At 39.6% G+C, this 22,577-nt stretch overlaps 1 protein-coding gene and 2 pseudogenes across 2 annotated transcripts in view; 2 read left to right on the top strand and 1 right to left on the bottom strand.

Moving 5' to 3' along the window:
• Window positions 1-7,643: 7,643 nt before the first annotated feature.
• LOC144631050 (uncharacterized) lies at window positions 7,644-12,589 on the top strand (annotated as a pseudogene). The gene is made up of 3 exons (XR_013566663.1): window positions 7,644-7,690; window positions 8,603-8,670; window positions 9,524-12,589. The product of XR_013566663.1 is annotated as an uncharacterized LOC144631050 (transcript).
• A 4-nt stretch (window positions 12,590-12,593) lies between these two features.
• Window positions 12,594-15,128, top strand: LOC144629612 (uncharacterized; annotated as a pseudogene).
• Window positions 15,129-19,177: 4,049 nt separating this feature from the next.
• The window catches only part of LOC144629610 (uncharacterized), a 214,315-nt gene continuing 210,915 nt past the window's right edge, over window positions 19,178-22,577 (bottom strand). Inside the window, exons 19-20 of the mRNA XM_078487848.1 lie at window positions 20,402-20,500; window positions 19,178-19,783 (exon numbers count right to left, since the gene is read on the bottom strand). Coding sequence (XP_078343974.1) covers window positions 19,533-19,783; window positions 20,402-20,500 — 350 coding nt within the window. The 3' untranslated portion in view covers window positions 19,178-19,532. The remainder of the gene's footprint in view (window positions 19,784-20,401; window positions 20,501-22,577) is intronic.

Genomic DNA, 22,577 nt, shown 5'->3' with positions numbered 1-22,577 from the left:
CACTTTACTTTTCTTCTGAAGTTGAAAGTTAGTTTCACATGTTCAGGGGGTGAAGAATACGAACGCAGAAGTAGAAAATAGTGATCGCTTCCGACTTGAGCAGTACCGAAACACAAGTAGGTAGAACTAGATCATTAACTATAAATATGTCAATATGTTTGATTTTCAATCAGAAGAGGAGGCGAAGCGTTTTAAAACCTTGGGGGATTGGGGGGGGGGGGGAAACTCATCGTACACCAAGCCAAGCGCATACCCCTACCCAAATTTCCCAAAATGCCCACTGTTTCCGTAATTGATTCGTGACAATGCATAAATAGGAAGCGGTTCAGAGGATTCTGCTTCATTGTACTTCCAATACTTCTTGCGGTGTTCTTGTGTCGTAGCAGGGCAGAAATATATACTCTGCAGTCGCCGGTGCCATATATGGTATTACCAATTACAAATCTCTCCTGGTAGCGTTTTGGTGGCGAGAGATTTGTTGAAGGTCCCAGAACCGAAAGCAGCGTCTGTGTAAGTAAGTGACCCCTTTCTTTTTATTAAATTCTTTCATTTCCAAGTGATGGACATCTTGACTCCCTTGCGTAAAGAAAACAAATTTCGAAGAACAATCATTGGCTACGTAATATATTTTGTGTTGATGAACAACTAGATTCTCCGAACAAACGTTTAGATCAATGATTGTCAATCGCTAAAGAGAATTCAAAGTTCATCAAAATTGCAAGTGAAAGGGTTAATAACTTTATCAGTGTCGTGGGATTGATGTGTTTGAGCAAAAGAGAACTGTCATTCTACAATTTTTATATATTCCTTGGATTTAAGAAATTTGCTGACATTCTTAAATATAGCTCAAAGACTTGGATAAACATATTGACTAAAGAATCTGAGGAATCATGAAGTGTTATTATTCAACCAAACCGTAACAGGAAAAACCCCTAATTTTATGCTTCCCTTACAGCATTGTCTAACGTTGCTTAATCTTTTTAAAGGTATTTTAATTAAACCACTTTGTTTTCACGTTTACCACCTATCATTCGCCATCTTTGTATTTTATCTTGACCGCAATCGTCCCCGGACGTGGAAAATATTAAACTATATGTTAATGAAGGTAACTGTTGTGATTTGTCATTCCTGTCTTTTACTCCACTTCATGCAGTTGTGAAAGAAATTTCTCTTTATTTCAAATTGCATTGGCGATGAAACTCCATTTTAAATAATAATTAATTGTTTGTTGCGGTAATGTATCGTCACCAAGCTATGGTTTATGGTTAGGTTTGTTTTGACATGTCAGGCAACGCATGGCCAGTTTCATCCCAGAAGCTCTAATTTTAATATTATTTTTTAGTACCCCTAACAAAAGTCATGTGATTACACAGGAACTAACTGTCAAAAGTGAAGTGAAGTATGAAGATTGCTCACGTCAGGGTATAGTTATTTGCTTTCTTCAGCACTTTCAGTTTCATTTACTTCTGACTTTCAAAGGTTTCACATCTGTCAGGTGCTTGGTGAAGAAGAGGAAGGCAGAAGTAGCGATCAGTGGATGTTGACTTGAGCATGGTATAGTAGGTATCATTTACTTAACATTTGCTTATAAACAATGTGGCAAAAGCTCAAGTTGTGTTTTAAATAAATAAATAGTCGCTCGTCTGGTGTTCCCTTTAAAGACATTAGGCTTGACTTTAGGATGCAAATCTACTTCTCCCAAGTAAAACTTTTTAGACAGGTGTTTTACCGGTAACTGTATGTCTGTTATCCATACCTGCACAGTTTCATTTGGAAAAACAAGAAAGAAGAATCGAGCAAATCGGCAAAGACAACCAACCATTTACTACTTCAAAGTCTGTTTTGCCTCTTTATTGTTCATAAAACCTTTCAATTCCAAGAAAAGTTACCAAATGATCCCAAATCGATACATTGAAGACATCAGAAGGTATAGAAACTGTATGTGACTTACTTAGCAATGTGGCAAAAGCTCAAGTTGTATTTCAAATAAATAGTCGCATGTCTGGTATTTCTTTTGAAGAGATTAGGCATAACTTTAGCATACAAATCTACTATTTCCATGTGAACATTTAAGAAAGCTGAATTACCGGCAATCATATATCTGTATCCATTCTTACAGAATTTCCTTTGGAACAAGAAGAGAGAAAAAATTGGCAAAACCGGTCAACCATTTACAACATCAGAGTCTGTTCAGGTATTTTGCACCTTTGTTGTTTTTGAAACCTTTCGTTTCCAAGAAAAGTGAACATCTTATTTCTTGTTACCAAGTCGATACATTGTCAAGCAAACAAGTGGCCAGAATAAAGAAAGTTATTAGCTAGGAGATGTTGTCTTGATGCATCACTATATTCTCATAACAAACGTTAAAACGATATCTGTCAATCACTTGAGGGAATTGGTATCTTGTTTGGGTAATTTTTCTAAGTTAAAGGGGATTTTGATATAAAAGATGTGTCAAAGTGGAGACGCAGGACCGTGAGTACTTAGGGTTAACTGAATTAAGCAGAGTGACAGAAGAGTAAAATCTAGCAAAACATATCAACCAGAACCGAAATTAACGTCCGTCTAAGTCAAGTGACACCTTTCTTTTTACTAAATTATTTCATTCCTAAAAGTGATGGACATCTTGACTCCCTTGCGTAAAGAAAACATTATTCCAAAGAAATATTATCGGCTACGGAATCAATTGCATTGATTAACAACTAGATTCACAGAACTCGTTAAAATGAATTTTTGTGAATCAGTAAAGATAATTTAAAGTTCATCAAGATTGGGAGTGAAAGGGTTAATACCTTAATCAGTGTCGTTGGGTTGATTTGTTTGTATAAGCATAGGAGAACTGACATTCTACTAATTTCTATGTAGTCCTCAGCTGCTTATATAAGAAATTCACTTACCCCTTAAATATAGATCAAAGACTTGGATAAACATATTGACCAAAACAATCTGAAGAATCATAAAATGTTATTTTAAAACCATTTAAGTCTACCGAACCGTAACGGGAAAAAACCCCAAATTTTAAGCTTTCCTTGCAGCATTGTCTAGCGTTGCAAGATCTGTTCAAAGGCATTTTAATTAAGCCACTTTGTTTTCACGTTTACCACCTATCGTTCGCCATCTTTGTATTTAATCTTGACCGCAATCGTCCCCGGGCGTGAACAAAAATTAATCTATATGTTAATTACGGTATTAATTGTTGTGATTTGTTATTCTTGTCTTTTACTCCACTCCATGCAGTTGTGATAGGAATTTCTCTATATTTCAGTTAACTTTGACAATGGAACTCCATTTAAGATAATTATTAATTGCTTTTGCCGTAATGTTTGTCACCAAGCTATGGTTTATGTTTAGGTTTGTTTTGACATGTCAGGCCACCCATCACGAGTTTCATCCCAGAAGCTCTAATTTTAATGTTATTTTTAGTACCCCTTACAAAAATCATGTGATTACCGATGAACTAACTGTCAAAATTGAAGTGAAGTATGAGGCTTGCTCACTCCAGTGTACAGTTATTTGCTTCTTTAGCTTTCAGTTTCATTTACTTCTGACTTTCAAAGGTTTCACATCTGTTCGGTGCTTGGTGAAGAAGAGGAAGGCAGAAGCAACGACAATCGGTGTCAATTTGAGCAGAAACACTAGAAGGTATAGAAACTCAATGTGATTTACTTAACAATGGGGCAAAAGCTAAATTTCATTTCAAATAAATAGTCGCTTATCTTGCGTTTCCTTTGAAGACAGTAGACATGACTTTAGGATGCAAATCTAATTCATCGGAGTAACACTTCTAACAAAGCTGTATTACCGGTGACAATATTGGTGAAACTTTTCAGAAAGCTGTCTTAACTGTTACTATATATCTGTTTTCCATTCCTGCAGAGTTTCGTTTGGTGAAAGAAGAAAAAAGCAAATTAATCGGCAAAACCAGTCAACCATTTACAACTTTAAAGTCTGTTCAGGTATTTGCACTTTTGTTGTTCTTGAACCTTTTCATTTCCAAGAAAAGTGAACATCTAATTTCTTGTTAACAAATCGATACATTGGAAACACCAGAAGGTATAGAAACTCTATGTGATTTACTTAACAACGTGGCAAAAGCTCAAGTTGTATTTCAAATAAATGGTTGATCGTTGGTGTTCCTTTTGAAGAGTAAGGCATGAGTTTAGCATTCTTTATGACGGAAATCTACTTCTTTCAAGTGAAACTTTTAAGAAAGCTGTATTATCGGTGACTTTATGTCTGTTATCCATTCGTGCAGAGATTCGTTTGGAATAACAAGAGAAGAGCAAATCAGCAAAACCAGACAACCATTTACAACATCAGAGTCTGTTCTGGTATTTTGCAACTTTTTTATTCTTAAAACCTTTCGTTTCCAAGAAAAGTGAACATCTTACTTCTTGTTATCAAAATGCAAATGATCCCAAATCGATTCAATGGAAACACCAAAAGGTATAGAAACTCTGTGTGATGCAAATAAACAGTTGCTTATCTGGTCATCCCTTTGAAGACATTGGCCATTTGACTTTAGGATGCAAATCTGCTCTTTCCAAGTGAAACTTTTAAGAAACCTGTATTAACGTTGATTATATATCTGTTATCCGTTTCTGCAGAGTTTCGTCTGAAGGAAAAAGGGAATAGCAAATTGGCAAAACCAGTCAATTACTTTACAATATCAGCATCTGTTCAGGTATTTTGCACTTTTGTTATTCTTAAAACTTTCGTTCCCAACAAAATTGAACAGCTAACTTCTTGTTACCAAATCGATACATTGTCAAGCGGACTGGTGACCAGAATTAAGAAAATTGTCAGCTCGGTGATGCTGTCTTGATGTAGAACTAAATTCTCACAACAAACATTAAAAGCCCGGGATTTTGATATACCGTATTTTCTCGATTAAACGCCGGACCCCGATTAAACGCCGGCCTCGTATAAACGCCGGGTCAAAATTGCTAATTTTTAAATAAACGCCGGAGGGGCGCCGGAGGCGTTTGTTCGAGGTCCCGGCGTTTATTTGAGGTCAAGCCAAGAAGTAAATATATTCTCTTGAATGGCACTGCTATGTCATACTAGTACGGTATGCTGTTTTGGAAATTTCATTAAACGTTCAAGGGAAAAGTCCGGCGTAACATAGCTAGGATGGACGCTGTACAACAAAATAAAACCTAGCAGTGGTCGTTTTTTGACTTCATGACTGACGCATGTCCTTTCTTGTGTTAGTGCTCACAGTCGTTAAAATCTCGAGGATCCCTCCCGAGTTTGTTTACAAGTTGGAGGAGGTCGTTTAAAAACGAGGAGGACGTTGGCATTGCCGTTTATAAACTTAAAACGTTCTACCCATAACCTTTACTTGTTTGCTCCTTTATTGTTCGTATACCGTTTATAGCGGAGCTCTACAGCGGCCCGAAGGGCCGCAGAGCAGAGCCCCATACGCATAAAAGAAGGAACACTATCGAAATGAGTTTTCATGGTCAACATGGATAGCGGCATGGTTCGCGGGCGCGTACGTCGTACGTACGGAGTCGCGCACTGGCCCCATATTGTGGTGATGTGAGCGGGCGTTGGCGGCCGTATAGGCGCCTTAATAGAGGTGAAGACAGAGCAGACGAATGTGGCTGATACGTGGATCGACCGCAGTGGACATTGAGAGCCATATCGATCATGACTTCGTGTCATCTGTGCCAGCATCGTACATGAAGGAGTATCGAAAGCTAAATCGGGTTGATATAATAAACAAACTATTTTATTGCTACGGGGTAAAAAAAAAAAAAAAAAAAAAAAAAAGAACTTGACCCTCTGGGATTTGAACTCACGACCTTCCGATCCGCAGACTGGCACCTTACCGATTGAGCTAATCCGACAGACTCAGCGTTCCGTAATTTCCTCGTTGGGTCTCTCCTGCCTTTACAGGATCGCGAAACTATTTTCTATTGCTAGAAAGCAGATAATTTACTGTACTCTAAAGTAATTTTTCGTGCCATGAGTAATGATTTTGCCCCGCTTTAAGATTATTATTTTTGTCGTACTGCTGACATTCGGTTTAACCGTGAGCTATTTAAATTTGTCTTGAACCTATAAACCTTCATAAACATTAGTACTTTGGCCGCTTATTCACTAGAATGAAAACATTGTAAGCTCCAGTGAAAAATTAAATAAATGGGGAGCTCCGCTTTTAGGCGTGCCTAAATCTATATATTATTAGTTACCAAATGATAATATGAAGGGAAAGCACCTAATTTTATGCCTGGTTGGCAACATTGTTTATCTTTGTTCAATCCTTTCAAAGGTCTCTTTCTTATGTTAGATTACGTTTCAGTCTTGAATACAATGAGGAGAGTTAACACAGTATTTAGTCTTTATAATGCCTAAAAGAACAACGCCACTGCTCTAGCTAGCTTCTTGATTTACTGAAAAAAAAAGACTTTTGAAAAGAAACATTATGTAACACAATTGGGATTACAATTTCTCTACATCTCATTTTGCAATGGCAATGGAATTGCATGCTAAATAGGGCGGTATTTATGGTTTGTTTTGCCTTTAAGAAAAGCCAAGCCACCAAAAATAATTTTTAATAATTAAAAATTTACTTACAACTATAGTTTCAAAACTATAGTTTAAATGTTTCAAATGGGACGTTTGTATACGAGGAAAATGGGACCTTTTTTGTTTAAAAAGAAACTACACGGTACTGTGAAAAAATTTGATTTTCAGATCAAAATACGAAGGGAAAGCACCTAATTTTATGCCTGGTTGGCAACATGGTTTATCTTTTTTGGATCCTTTCAAAGGTTTCTTTTTAACCCTGTTAGACCGGGGGGCTTTTGAGGCCCGCGCTGACTTTAAACGCTTATAACTTTTTCAAGATTCAACCAAGCGCTGACAAACTTTGCGAGTTTATCTAGTACTTTGCAGTAATTTTGGGTGGTTTTCTGGCGTTTTGGTAAAATTTTGAAATCCAAGATGGCGGCTGTTTTGACATCATGATGTAAGTGTCACATTCGATATACTATACACCCTCTAAGTTTCATTGTGATCGCTTAAATATTCTAGAAGTTACCCGGGGAGGGCGGGGGGGGGGGGCGGGGGGGACTTTTGAAGTCCACCCCGGTCACAGAAAGTCCAAAAAAGCCCGGTCTGAATAAGGTTAAGATAGCTCATCTGTTAACTCGTTCTGGTTAGATTGAGGCAGACATATATATGTTATGTTAAATCAGAACAGCATTTAGTGCAATATGCATTTTTCACTGCCTGCACAAGGAGTATTGACAGTGCTGTAAATTTATCTGTTTTGTCATGTTTGTACAGTTTTCAAAATGATGGAAAAAAACTTCCAACTGATTGTCCGGGGTTTAGTCCTGATTACAGCTTGAAACATAATTTTAATGCATTGTGGTCTATGCTGTTCTAAAATCGAACATCATCGTTGTTTTGCTTTTAAATTCCATCTTTTCACTTTCGCAGAATCCACCTTGTAGCACTATGAAAAAAAAAACCCCCCCCCCCCCCCGCGGGGGGTCCCCCCCCCCCCCCCCCCCAAACGGGTTGACCCCCCCACTCCTATCTCCCCTGTCTTGGGCTTGTCCCAGGCCAGAAGATTCTCCATATCTTATTACCATGTCATTAATAACAATACCCAGGGTAGAATATTACACTATTTAATCAACTTCAGTGACCAAGAACAGGACTGTGAGTTCAAGTGAGTTTATAAATACAGCAAAACAACTAAAGAAAATCTTTACATAAAACAAATCTAATGGTCGATCGAAGTGAACCATGAATCGTAACTTCCTGCACAGACAGTGTCAGCTGATGGTTCGAATTGTTTCATATAGCATCAACTTTATTATAACCACTATTGAAATTTATCTTGTACATTAGAAGAATATTCTAGAAACGTGTCGTTGTACAGAGTTATCTGCTCTTCTACCTTCAGTTAAGCCCTGCGCCTTTGGTGATCATATCCTTATTTCTCCTGCAATACATGCTTGGTTTACAATTCTTGTTTTGAGGAGAATTAAAATATAGATTATTGTAAGGTACAAAATGAAGAAAGTACTTTAATCGTTTTCTTAGCACAATGATCAGCTAAATAACTAGAACAATGTTTAAAATTCTGATAAGGCAAGCGCTGAAAGTAAGCGGTGTCCGCACTGCCCGGGGGAGCTACTCTCCAAAAAAAATGGGTGGGGGTGTGTTGGCGCCCTTTTTCAAAGCGTGATCTTATTTCAGATCAAAAATATGCGATTTACCATATTCCAAACCTGACTCTAAAATCGAAACCCTATTACAGACCAGATTGTACCCAGGAACTGCTTATTTTGCGTAAAAAAGGGCTTCAAAGTAACGATGTTTCGGTGAAAACGGCTCGATAACATACCTTTAGACGTTGCGCATACCTATATAGCTCATGTAAAGGAGTAACTCCTTCCTGGACTGTAACGTCGGAATGAAAGCTCCTTCTGTCACTAAAATATAATTTTTGTTTGGTTTTAAGTCAATAAAGCAATGCAAAGCAAAACGCGTGCGCAAATTTGCATATTATAAATGTCAGGGAATTTCTAAATGACAAGTAGAGCCATTTGCTCATTTTCCTTTATTATGGTTGCAGAGCAGTGCGCCACCAAGATGGACTTCACGTAGAGCATGGAGTGTCCCCGAATTTATCAGGTCTTTAAGGTGCATATAAGGTTTATCTTATCAATGGTTAGTACACAGTTATTCGCCGAAGTGAAGGTGAATAGTGGTGGCTATTCTGGTGGCTATTAGCCAAGCTACGATGCGGCTCGGTAAATATCGTCCACATTCACCGACACTGAGGTAAATAATTGTTTTAGTAGATACCACACAAGCTGAATACACAGGAAGCCATTTTGTTTCTCTTCAGCTGCTTGAAGGTGGAAAGTACTTTGCTAATCACCTCCGAGTTAACCAATCAGAGCGCGCGAAAAGCACTATTTACTTGTGTGTATAAACTTATCGAAGATATGAGGAAGTCGTTGAAATCTTTACCTGCAGAACCGTTCATTTATTGTATTTATTTATTTTTTTACTAAACAAACTGCAAGAAATTTTAATTTGTCATTCCTCCGCCTATGCCCGTCTACAAACCACCCCCCCCCCCCCCCCCCGCCAAACTCGGTTCAGCTTAACATTGATAAGTGTAGGTGCATTGAAAACAAGTCACGCAATTCAGCAGATATCTGCGTAGAGGCTTTTTGCTAGTTACAATTATATTAATGCACCTATATAGTAAGACGAAAAAAATCAAATGGGATCAAGGCTTTCGCTTACTAATGAAGTCAAAGCGACGCCTTTTTAAAATCGTGGGTGGGGCTATGGAATACAGTTTACCTTGGTGCGGTTAACACACCACTTTCAAAAAAACCAAAGCTACACAAACTTGCAGATCATTACGCCCTTCACAGACATCAGGGCCTTTTATATTCTGTGAGTGGGGTAGTTTATACCCACATGCTCCAGCACGCATTTTTCTAATTACCTTTAAAGGCCCAATGTATTTTCTCTGCAGGACTTTTCACAATGGAGTACTCATCAGAACAGTTGAACTATTTTCGAATTTGTTACATCGCATTTAACTTGGTACCCGAAGGTCTACGAAAAATCTTCAGACAAGAATGGGATTTCCGCTACAAAACAACGCTTGGAGAGTGGAAAGACGCACCAAAGAATGGTTTAGACTTTTACAACAACGAATCTCGAAAAAGCCGTTCAAAGAACGCGAGATATCTAGCGACAATACAGAATGGAAACACGGCAGAGTGGGACTGTAGTTGTTTGTTCTTCGCAATCCTCTTTTCAGATAGTATTGGCACAACCCTTAGTGCAGCAATCAGAAAAGAAGTAGATGATCTTCGTCAGGTCCGAAATGGCATTGCTCACATCAGTGAACTCGGACTTACAGTTGCAGAGTTCAAGAATTATGTTGGAAAAGTGGTGTTTGCGTTCAACTCTTTGGGTCTTCCGGACAAAGATATCGAAGCGGTGAAAAACCAGACGAGCTTCCCCACGGTAGGGGTAAATAACTTAAAGCTACAGTCTGCTAATCTCCTAGCAGAATTGAAAAAAGCTAAATATGATTTACAAGTCGCACAAGACACAATAACGACAAAAGAGCAACAAGTTGAAGCCCTTGCATCTGATTTACAAGTCGCACAAGACACGATACAGAGTAAAGAAGAACAAGTTGAATGTCTTACGCAAGAGATTATTTCCAAAGTCGAGTCTTTCTGTAATCTTACATTCAAACCGTCTCACGAAATCATCAGACGTTCAAATGACGTCACAAGGATTATGTCCAAAATGCAGGAGCTTCAAGATGAAAGTAATGGAGCAGTCAGTACCATTTATTTGTCTGGAAATCCTGGGTGTGGCAAAACTCAAATAGCTCGTCAAATTGGACAACAAGTCTTTACAAAATGGTCAAGCAACAGCAAAGGCTTAACATTTGTTGCAACCCTGAATGCAGAAACCCTGGAAACGCTAGCAGACTCGTATATCAGTCTGGCTAAAAAGTTAGGAGTCACAGAATACACCTTAACTAACCTGACGACCTCGAAAGTGAACAGTCCCGAGGAAATAGTCCAGCACCTCCTTCGTTTAATCTCGTCAAAGATCAAACAGTTCTCAGAGTGGTTAATAATTGCTGATAATGTTGTTGACCTGTCCTTGGTTCGTAGCTATTTGCCTGAGACTGCCAGTGAAGAAGGGGGTCACGGTCAGGTGCTGATTACAACTCAAGACAGCAGTGCGATTCCTACTTATGCGCCTCATACTTACCATGAGTCTCTAAGTGGAGGAATGCAGCCGGAGGACGCAGTGAAGTTATTGAAACAAGTTGCGCAAATTTCAAATGATGACCAAGTTCAAACGGTTGCTGAGGTTCTCGAGTATCAACCACTCTCCTTGGCAGCAGCTGCATATTACGTGAAAACTGTAGTGAGCAAAGGTTTTCCAAACTACAGTTGGGCAAACTACAAGGAAACGTTTGAATGTGACAAACATGAAGCAACAGAAAAATGTCTTGCTGATGATAATCCGGCGTATCCAAAAACAATGACTACTGCAATTGAAATGGCAATAAGAAGTGCTTTGGAGGGCGATGTAGTTCTTCGCCAGGTATTTTTCTTTCTTTCACTGTGTGCTTCGGAAACTCTCCCAATTGATGCAGCCGTTAACTTTGTCAAAAAACGCACTTCAGGACAGACAGAAGAGCTAATCAGGGCAAAGCTTTTAAAATCTTCATTGATCACTTGTTTGTACAGTGAAGATGGGATACCCGACTATGTAAGAGTGCATAACGTTATTCATAAAGCACTCAAGAAAATTTCACCTCTGAATGTTGAGTTCAAAGAGAAATTTGAGTGTATATCTGTGGCAATTCAGGTTTTTCACTCCCTTGCTGAATCTGTGTACAATCGTCTGAATGAAAGTGGACACGTTTGCATAATGCTCCGTAGAACTACGAGCCATTGCAAAGCATTACATGAAATTCTTTCTAATGCTTTTGCGGCAAAAGATGTTTTGGTGAATGAGTTAACACCTTTTATTACTCCTGAAAAGGTTGTTTCGTGGCTTTGCTTAACTGCTTCTGTGTTTTGTGACCTCAGCAATCCATCAAACTCAAATCTATTTTCTAAATCAGCCTGTGATTTTGTTCAATACGTGAGTACCACAAAAGAGGGTGACAAGTTAAAAGCAGATACCTTTGAAGTGCACGGAAGAGCACTATCTATGTCATGCCAGTATAAATTATCAATGTCATTCCACAAGAAGGCACTGATCATCAGGAAAAGGATTTACGGCAAAGAACATTCAGATGTAGCACAGAGTTATAACTTCTTGGGAGCCGTTTATTATGATCTCAGTTAGTACAATAAAGCAAAAAACTGGAAAAGGGACTGGTCATCAGGAAAATGATTTACGGCGAGGAACATGGAGATGTAGCAAAAAGTTACAACGACTTAGGACTTGTTCATTGTGATCTCAAACAGTATGATGAAGCAAAAGAATACCACGAGAAGGCACTGGCCATCAGGAAAAAGATTTACGGCGAGAAACATGCAGATGTAGCAACAAGTTATAACAACTTGGGACTTGTATTCATGATCTCGAACAGTACAGTGAAGCAAAAGGATACTATGAGAAGGACCTGATCATCTGCAAAAAGATTTACGGCGATGAACATGCTAATGTTGCAACAAGTTATAACAACTTGGGACTTGTTTATTGTGCTCTCGGATCCTACAATGAAGCACAAGAATACCACAGCAAGGCGTTGGGCATCAGGAAAAAGATTTACGGTGAAAAACATGCAGATGTAGCAACAAGTTATAACAACTTGGGACTTGTTTATCGTAATCTCGGACAGTGCAATGAAGCAAAAAAATACTACGAGAAGGGACTGATCATCTGCAAAAAGATTTACGGTGACAACAATGCAGATGTAGCAACAAGTTATAACAACTTGGGACTTGTTTACTATGATCTCAGACAGTACAGTAAAGCAAAAGAATACCACAAGAAGGCACTCGCCATCAAGAAAGAGATTTACGGCGACAAACATGCAGATGTAAATACCACAAGAAGGGATTGGTCGTCCAGAAAATATTTCCGGCGAGGAATATGCTAATGTAGCAGCAAGTTATAAAAACGTGGGACTTGTTTGTTATGATCTCGTACAGTACAATGAAGCAAAAGAATGCTTCGAGAAGGAACTGGTCATCCAGAAAAAGATTCATGGCGAGGAACATGCAGACGTAGCAGCAAGTTATAAAAACTTGGGACGTGTTTGTTATGATCTCGGAGAATACAAGGAGGCAAAACAATACGTCGAGAAGGAACTGGTCATCCAGAAAGAGATTCACGGCGAGGAACATGCAGATGTAGCAGCAAGCTATAACAACTTGGGACGTGTTTGTTATGATCTCGGAGAGTACAAGGAGGCAAAACAATACGTCGAGAAGGAACTGGTCATCCAGAAAAAGATTCACGGCGAGGAACATACAGATGTAGCAGCAAGCTATAACAACTTGGGACGTGTTTGTTATGATCTCGGAGAGTACAAGGAAGCGAAAGAATACGTCGAGAAGGAATTGGTCATCCAGAAAAAGATTCACGGCGAGGAACATTCTGATGTATCAGCCAGTTTTAACAACTTGGGAGTTGTTTGTCTTGATCGCGGACAGTACAATGAAGCAAAAGAATACCACGAGAAGGCACTGGCCATCAGGAAAAAGATTCACGGCGAGGAACATGCTGATGTAGCAACAAGTTATAACAACTTGGGACTTGTTTGTCGTAAACTTGGACAGTACAATGAAGCAAAAGAATGCCACGAGAAGAGACTGGCCATCAGGAAAAAGATTCACTGCGAGGAGCATGCTGATGTAGCAACAAGTTATAACAACTTGGGAGTTGTGTGTCGTAATCTTGGACAGTACAATGAAGCAGAAGAATGCCACGAGAAGGGACTGGCCATCAGGAAAAAGATTCACGGCGAGGAACATTCTGATGTATCAGCCAGTTATAACAACTTGGGAGTTGTTTGTCTTGATCGCGGACAGTACAATGAAGCAAAAGAATACCACTAGAAGGCACTGGCCATCAGGAAAAAGATTCACGGCGAGGAACATACTGATGTAGCAACAAGTTATAACAACTTGGGACTTGTTTATTATGATCTCGGACAGTACAATGAAGCAAAAGAACACTTCGAGAAGGGACTGGCCATCAGGAAAAAGATTCACGGCGAGGAGCATGCTGATGTAGCAACAAGTTATAACAACTTGGGAGTTGTGTGTCGTAATCTTGGACAGTACAATGAAGCAGAAGAATGCCACGAAAAGGGACTGGCCATCAGGAAAAAGATTCACGGCGAGGAACATTCTGATGTATCAGCCAGTTATAACAACTTGGGAGTTGTTTGTCTTGATCGCGGACAGTACAATGAAGCAAAAGAATACCACGAGAAGGCACTGGCCATCAGGAAAAAGATTCACGGCGAGGAACATGCTGATGTAGCAACAAGTTATAACAACTTGGGACTTGTTTGTCGTAAACTTGGACAGTACAATGAAGCAAAAGAATGCCACGAGAAGAGACTGGCCATCAGGAAAAAGATTCACTGCGAGGAGCATGCTGATGTAGCAACAAGTTATAACAACTTGGGAGTTGTTTGTCTTGATCGCGGACAGTACAATGAAGCAAAAGAATACCACGAGAAGGCACTGGCCATCAGGAAAAAGATTCACGGCGAGGAACATTCTGATGTATCAGCCAGTTATAACAACTTGGGAGTTGTTTGTCTTGATCGCGGACAGTACAATGAAGCAAAAGAATACCACGAGAAGGCACTGGCCATCAGGAAAAAGATTCACGGCGAGGAACATGCTGATGTAGCAACAAGTTATAACAACTTGGGAGTTGTGTGTCGTAATCTTGGACAGTACAATGAAGCAGAAGAATGCCACGAGAAGGCACTGGCCATCAGGAAAAAGATTCACGGCGAGGAACATGCTGATGTAGCAACAAGTTATAACAACTTGGGACTTGTTTGTCGTAAACTTGGACAGTACAATGAAGCAAAAGAATGCCACGAGAAGAGACTGGCCATCAGGAAAAAGATTCACGGCGAGGAACATGCTGATGTAGCAACAAGTTATAACAACTTGGGACTTGTTTATTATGATCTCGGACAGTACAATGAAGCAAAAGAACACTTCGAGAAGGGACTTGTCATCAAGAAAAAGATGTACGGCGAGAAACGTGCTAGTGTAGCAACAAGTTATAACAACTTGGGACATGTTTATCGTCATCTCGGACAGTACAATGAAGCAAAAGAATATCACGAGAAGGCATTTGCCATCAGGAAAAAGATTTACGTCGAGGAACGTGCTGATGTAGCAAGAAGTTGAAGGAACTTGGGACTTGTTTATCGTAATCTCGGACAGTATAATGAAGCGAAACAATACCACGAAAAGGGACTTGTCATCGACAAAAAGATATATGAATATATAAATATGTCAGGGAGCGGAAGTTGGCTCACTTCCGGTCTCTCATGCGCAACAGTCGTACGCTTTTTCGCTGCTAGTTATGCCTCGTGCTTTTCTATCTGAAAAGGAGGGCTGATATACATGGATGCAAAATATCGATTGTTTTCAATGTTCACTAGTTGTGCATTCTCTTTACTTGGTTAGTTTAACGAAGATATTGAAACTACAACAAATAATGCATTTGAATTTTTTATTTTGTTTGCATTCAGAATGGCGAAGCATTTACAAACCTTATAACGATCTTGTGTCTAAATCACGATTATGAGGAACAGACGTTTAACACTTATGGCCAATAGTTAATGCAGGGGGGTGGGTAGAAACGAGGTCTGGGACAAGGTAGCGATGTTCTCACAACTTGCAACGCGGTCAATTCACGATCTAGTCAGCGGTCTTTTCGTGCGAAATCGAAGCTATAGCAACCACGAATACGATGCCATGGATTCAGTGATTGTTAAGCGGTCACAACCATCTTCACTAAAAATGCAAATGCACTGTTTTTAGTGAAGAAATTATTCAACATGACACGAGCGTGGGACAAAGAAAAAATCTGAGTCCCCGACGGGAATCGAACCCATGGCCTCCCAGATACCGGTTGGGCGCTCTAACCAACTGAGCTACGAGAGACTCGTTGTGAGCTTAGGCCATTTACTAGGTTGATATGTGACACGTGTCACATATCAACCTAGTAAATGGCCTAAGCTCACAACGAGTCTCTCGTAGCTCAGTGGGTTAGAGCGCCCAACCGGTATCTGGGAGGCCATGGGTTCGATTCCCGTCGGGGACTCAGATTTTTTCTTTGTCCCACGCTCGTGTCATGTTGAATAATTTCTTCACTATTTATCACCGAGCTTGAAATTTACCATCTTTATTATTTACTGCACTGTTTTTATCCCAAAATTTCGACATCGTCGTGTAGTTATAAAAATTGAAGCAGAACTTTATGATGTCGTGTTACTTTTTAACACTGAAATGCAAATCATTGTACCGCGATTTTCAACGCACGTGGTGATTACAAATGACGTAAAACAAAGAACGACCAAATCAACAAACAACCACGAAACAGTAGTGAAAGAACAATAGCCCCAACCGGCACGGGAAAATTCGATCGCCACGTTTTCATTCCCGTTTCCGTAATGGTTTGATTTCACACAAACACCACACAGAAATTTTCGCTGCCTTTACGACACAACTTAGAAAACCTCTTTTACTGCTATAAAAAAGTAACCGAACTCTCCCATTGGCCGCCATGTTGTTGTTGAAATTGTTTTGGCAAGTCAGGAATGAGAAGATTTGCTCATGCGCCGTAGAGGCATCCCCTGACTACCGCCCCGATGATTGCTTTGCAAGTTGTGAGAACATCGCTCAGATTTCATTTAAGAGAATGTATGGGAAGTTCGAGCATTGGAAAATAATTTAGTTTCTTGTCTTCAAGACATTTTGGCGATACGTCTAACCTTAGCAGTAGTAGGAAATTCATGTAGCCTTGTCCCATATTCTTGTAACCTGCGATTAGGCGTTCTTTTTTCTTTTTACGAAAGCGAGAGGGAAAAAAGAACGCCTGATACATTTATTTAAACGGCCGTCAGCCGCCCCCTAATTTAAATAAACTAATGTGTCGTCGAACTGTCAAACCACTCTTTGTAGTTGGCGGCAAATTCGAGACTCGGATTTCCACAAGGCGTGAAAAACGTCTGGAGAAAAATTGTACATGTACAGCCTGTATTTAAATTTCGCCGTGTTGAGATAAAAATGCTTTTAGTAGCAAGGTGAGATGGCGCTTGCGAACATATATTTATCAGTTGTACTAGATGCCGTCCCTTTATTTCAGCTTACACACACAAAAAAAGGAATTCACCGACAAGAGCTGCTTTACGGCAGATAGGATCGGTCGCTTTTGTAAACATTCCAACATCTCTGGAATATTGTTTTCGAAGAACAACAAAAACATCTTCACGGAACCAAATTACGCATTGTCGCTCACTCTATTTGTTCTGCCTTCAGAGAGTTACACTTGAAATCTGCTAGGGCTTCAGCTAACGTAGAAAAGAACTCGTCCTCGCAGTAAACGTGACTCGTCTTTGCCATTACCAGCTTCTGACCGGAAGTCTCGTTGAAATACGACAACCAATCAGTCCACACCGCTCCATTGAGTATTGTTTCTCGACCAATCAGACAAAAAAACAGAATCTGGTTTGTTTACTGACTTTCGACAAGCAAATGTATCATGCCCTCCTTCCCCCGCAGCAGTAGTAGGGAGGGAGGGTATGATTTCAGGTTAATATTCTTGGTACTGTATTCCATGCGTATGGCGGCCGCTAATGTAAAACGCTGAAAATGAGGTGATTCAACTTTGCGTCTTTGAGTGTTCTTCTAACATTTCAAGAACCGTGGATGCCAGAGTTGTTTTCTTTGCGAGTTGTTCACAGTTCACGCAATCACTCGCAAAGGTAAGAAAATTCTGACACACATGGTACATTGCACGTTACATTGTACATATCAAAAAAGATAGTCAAGAAATTGCTTTATTTTGTGTTTTTAGAAATTTCCCAAAATATACTAAACGATTGGACTTTGGCGCTTTATTTTCTGTGTTTATATTGTAAATAGTATGATTATAACAACATTATCAAAACGGTTATGATTATCTTGTAATTTTTTTATCTGTCATTCAGTACGCATAGCGTAAAATTTCGAAAACAAGCCATTCCCACCGGAAAATTCCCTCCCCCCACACACCAAAAATGATGATGATGATGATGATGATGATGATGTGTGAAAATAATAAGCCCTCGAAATAAGCCTTACCAAATATTAGCTCATGGGCTTATTTTAAGGACAACCTTCACGTTCATAAGCCCACAAATATAGCACTTGCTTTGTAGTTTACGTCGTTAGAGTATGCGCAGAAACCGGACCTGTAATGTTCGTTTCACTACTGTAGGATGTCATATCATTTATGATAAGAGAATTGGCGCGGTTACCCCTCTCACATATACACCCAATATAAGAGGCGCGGTGACCTAATGGTCTGGGTTCGAGCCCTGGCCGTGGTTCTTGTGTTGTGTTCTATGGCAATACACTGTACTCTCACATTACCCTTTCCACAAAGGTGTATAAATGGGTACCGTTGAATTAATGTCTAGGGGGGATGGACTAGCATCCTATCGAGGGGGAGTAGAAATACTCCTACTATATGTTCCGACGGGATGGACCACATGGCAGACTTTCTTTATATACGGTCAAACGTCTTTGTAACGCAAATTACGTTCCGAAAATAAGCTATCGCCTTGTAAATAAGCACTCACCGAAAATAAGCACCCCATGATAGGGAACGTGTGTAATTATTTACCTAATTAAAAAAAGACTGTTCATAAAAATGTTTTAGTCACAAAACGATACGGTATTGCCTGTTGAAGACTGAATTAATATGTATATAAAAGTCTTATTCATTTCCTTGTGGCATAAAAGATCACAGGTCATTGTTGATTTGAGTGAACACTTTTATAAATACATGTACAAGGTCTCTAAGAACGCAGTTCTCGAGTTTCGTAGAAATTCCTTTTTCATATCGTTTATGGTTTGCACTGTTTTCGTGTCTACGTTCTTTTCTGCGAACCAGTGGTCAGTCGGTTGAAGCATTTTTATGGCTTTAATTTGATTGGCTCGTTCGCAAGTAGGGCGAGAAGCGCTTCCCTTCCAGTTAGTAGTGGTTAATTTCCGCATGTCTTATTAGTTCCTTCGACTTGACTGCCCTTTGAAGGATCGCAATTGACAAACACCTTTTTCGGGCTCATGGTGAAAAAAAAATCGCCTGTTTCTTCCATGTTCCTTTTCATAGTCCACCAAAATAAGGGCCTTCACAAACCAATTTTATTTGCATCAATTTGCAACAATCTCATTGCAAGTGCATGCCATCGATGCACGTGCACGTGCACGCCATGATCTACGTCATTTTCTCCCGCGCAAGGCTTGTTCTAAAATAGACTGCTCGCGAAATACATAGCATGCGCCCCAATTCCTAGATGTATCTTCTAGCCAATGAACTTGTGATGATGCAAATCATAGGCAGGAGCCTTTTTCTCATCCGTTGCGAGGTGGAACTATGATGAGCTACTTATGTTCTCGCTGGCGGAGAATTTTCCTTGAGTCCAGATTTTCTTGCCTTCTCTTCTCTTTCGCCACTAACATGGTCCCGATGTTTACCACGTTTTATTTCTGGAGACAAATCGTTTTGTTGTTCTAGTTTTCTGTATTTGGTTTTCCTGTAATAGACACGTGTCCTCGCTGTCTTTGTCTTATCGAATGATGAACACTTGTCTAAATCAAATCTTGTTTTTGTAGAAATCGTGGTCTGACGAAACCTGTCACCATTCTCTGCACCATTTGTACTCACATGTTTGTTATTCCACCGCGAGGAAAGTTCAAGATCATTTTCTGAGGAAAGATGATCTCACCTATTTAATCACTTTATTTGAACATTGCGTATTTGCAGAAATCACACCTAGGACTTCGTAGTGTATTTTTTACGTCATTCTCCTCCATTTGCTTTGTTAGCAAAGAAGGAGACGAGACTTTGTTATCCTTGTAAAGTAATGTCGTTCCCCTCTTGAGGAGTTCAGTTTCATAAAAATGTTGCCTTTTCATGTCTTCGTCAACGTGTGGTTTGGAGATATATTGCTCTGGAGTGATTAAGATATTTGTGTAACCTGTTTCACCACCTGAAAATAGAAGAGCAATGTCCATAGCCCAAAAAACAATACTGACCTGAGCACTGGTGCAATTGCAATCTTAAAAGAGCTGCTAAACTACTTGTACAGTAAAAAACTATTATTGCTAACTGTATGGTATTGTATTACCCATCTTATTTATACCCAGCCGTCTCGCAAGTATGCTAAAATCTGTTCAATTGCAATTTTGTACGTAGTTCAAAAACCCTTGTTATAATTTCCCTGATGTAGTTTTTACAGAAATCAACGTTAAACATCGTTCCTATTCTTTGAGCTTTTAAATTTCTATGACTTGCCATTGCCTTTTCCATGACTTTTCAACGACAATTTGACCCTTTTCTTGGATTTTTTTTTTGAAAGAGAAAATCTTGATGTTGGCCGGATGTTAGTTTTGTACAATCAACGTAATTTTATATGACTTTCCGTGGCCTCACTTAAAATTTCTTGACTTTCTAGGCCTGGAATTGAAATTCTTAAATTCTATGACTTTCTGGCCGGGTTTTCCGTAACCCGTACAAACCCTGTTAAAACCGGGTGCTTAATTTAAAAACATCTCGAAACCATTATTTTGTTGTCGTTTCTTTTTGGGCTATAATTACAAGAGCTAACCTGAGATTTGATGTCCTTCCTGTGGCAACAAATAAGCAAATGGAAAATCAGGAGCCAAAAATGGATGCATAGCAGCTTGAGAGGGTGTCAGTCGTTTACCTGCAATACATAAATAATAAATCGTTAATCCTGGATAACCAAGGTGTTGGTGGCAGAAGAGCATAGAAACGGTTTCGTGGAGCTAACAGGTTCGAATCCCATTGAAGCCCTGAGTGTTTTCAGGCTTTTTTTTTAATTTCCTGTTACTGATATTGGTAATGGTGGTGGTAGTGGCAGCAGTATTGGCCTACAGGGGTCGTGGAAGTATTGTTACAGGGGTGGTGACAGAACTGGTAGTGGTGGTGGCAGAATTGAAACAGGGTTGGTGGCAGTATTGGTGGTGATCATTATTGGTAGTGCCCACATTTCTCAAGTTCCCCTTACAATACCAAAACAGAAGCAAATACAAATCCACCACAACGTATTTTAAATAGGTCGTATAGTGTGATCGTCCGGGTTAGAGTAGTTCTGAGAAGAACTGTTGGTAGTGACTGACGCGGAAGTCATCTTCATAGTCAAGTGAAGCAAGGTTGATGAAAGTCAAAGGTTGTTGTCAGTCGATGATGTTGTAAGTCAGAAACGAACGACTTAATTTGACTAACAATAGACGGGTCGAAACTGACCAATTACTGATGACAAACTTTGCACGAGTCTTACAGCCAATAATATCACGGCTTAACTGATCAATCAACGTCAACGGACTTATAACATCATCGACTGGCAACTCTATACGACCTACTAATACTCCTGGGTTCAAACCATTTACAGTCTTTCAAATGTTGTTTTTTGCCATCCTAATTAGTGGTAGATCATTTACTCAGAATTTCAAATGTTTTCACTTGTTCCGAGTCCTTGCAGAGGAGAGGACATATTCATTCAAATTAATAAAGTTACTCGGGTTGTCCTGCAGCAAACCAGCCAAGAAACTTGCAAAGGTATACTTCCTTGAATTGTGAAGTTTTTCATCAGGTTAACCACAAGGATAAACCCTGTTTTACGAAACTTCTCTAATATGGATACCCCGTTCTTGATCAGGAGTCTCAAGATCACCACACCACATGGCCAACACGTACCCGTTAAGGTAATAGATCAAATAGTTTGGAAAAACAAGGCTAGGAAAGGAGCGATGTTCATATCAACTATGGAAGGTAGTTAAAAAGCGTCCTCTATTTTCAAAATTACATGAAACAGTTCAAAATTATTATTAATTATAGTGAACATCATATGAAAGTAATACAATTCTGCACGGTGCCTGCACTTTTGTAAACGTCAGGGTTGAATCCGTGAACTTTATAATGCAGCGTTACGGTAACCGTTGCGTAACAGCGGAATTAAAATTGGATTTGTATGGAGAAATCGTTTCAAACCAGAATTTTTATTAACCTGAACGACTTTTGAATAAACACTACCCACCTGAACTCCTTTACTTGTCTTTTTTGCGTCCTGTGTGGTTTTCAGCTCGATTCGAATTCGATTTACCGGGGTTTTAGTTTCCCTTCTCCAGTGTAAGTCCATACATACCTCAACACTAATATAGCATTGGCCGGATACATGTGCTTTAAATAACAGAAGAGTAGAGGGGCCAAAAACATATTGACGATCAAGAACAACGACTGTACGTTTTCAAGGGCGGGACGATAACTAAAAATTGTGTGAACAGGTCGTTTCTGTTTCTTTTCTGCAGCATGGAAAGCTAACGGGTAGTTTAGCTTAAACAGGCCACATCTTTTTTTTTTGTTTAGCTAAACGTTTTACGAACTGTAATTGTAGCTAACATAGGGATCATAATGCCAAAGAGGATCATAGGATATTCGGCTTTCTAAGGACAAGAGCACCTCAAAAACCGTACCCTATCCCACAGCACATTCCTATATAGCCCATATATGGTGTACCGTCTCCGCCCTCTCGGTTCACATGTGTGCCCAATAAAGGGTCAATGCCTGGGTCAATGTCCTTCGGTCCGGCATAAAGTGTACATAATAATTATTTCTCGAATATCAAAGTGATGTTTATACCACTTCTTTTGGTTTTATTTCGGCTAAGTTTTCATCGATTCCCAAGCAGAAAGGATGAGAAAGTAGCACTGATTGACAACTGCCATCCAGTTTATCCTTCCATCACAATGCTGCAGTGCTGT

The sequence above is a fragment of the Oculina patagonica genome, chromosome 11, assembly GCF_052425735.1.
Source record: "Oculina patagonica isolate OP01 chromosome 11, crgOcupat, whole genome shotgun sequence".
Taxonomy (NCBI): Eukaryota; Metazoa; Cnidaria; class Anthozoa; order Scleractinia; family Oculinidae; genus Oculina; species Oculina patagonica.
Note: the sequence above shows the minus strand (reverse complement) of the source record. Positions and strands in the feature narration are given on the sequence as shown.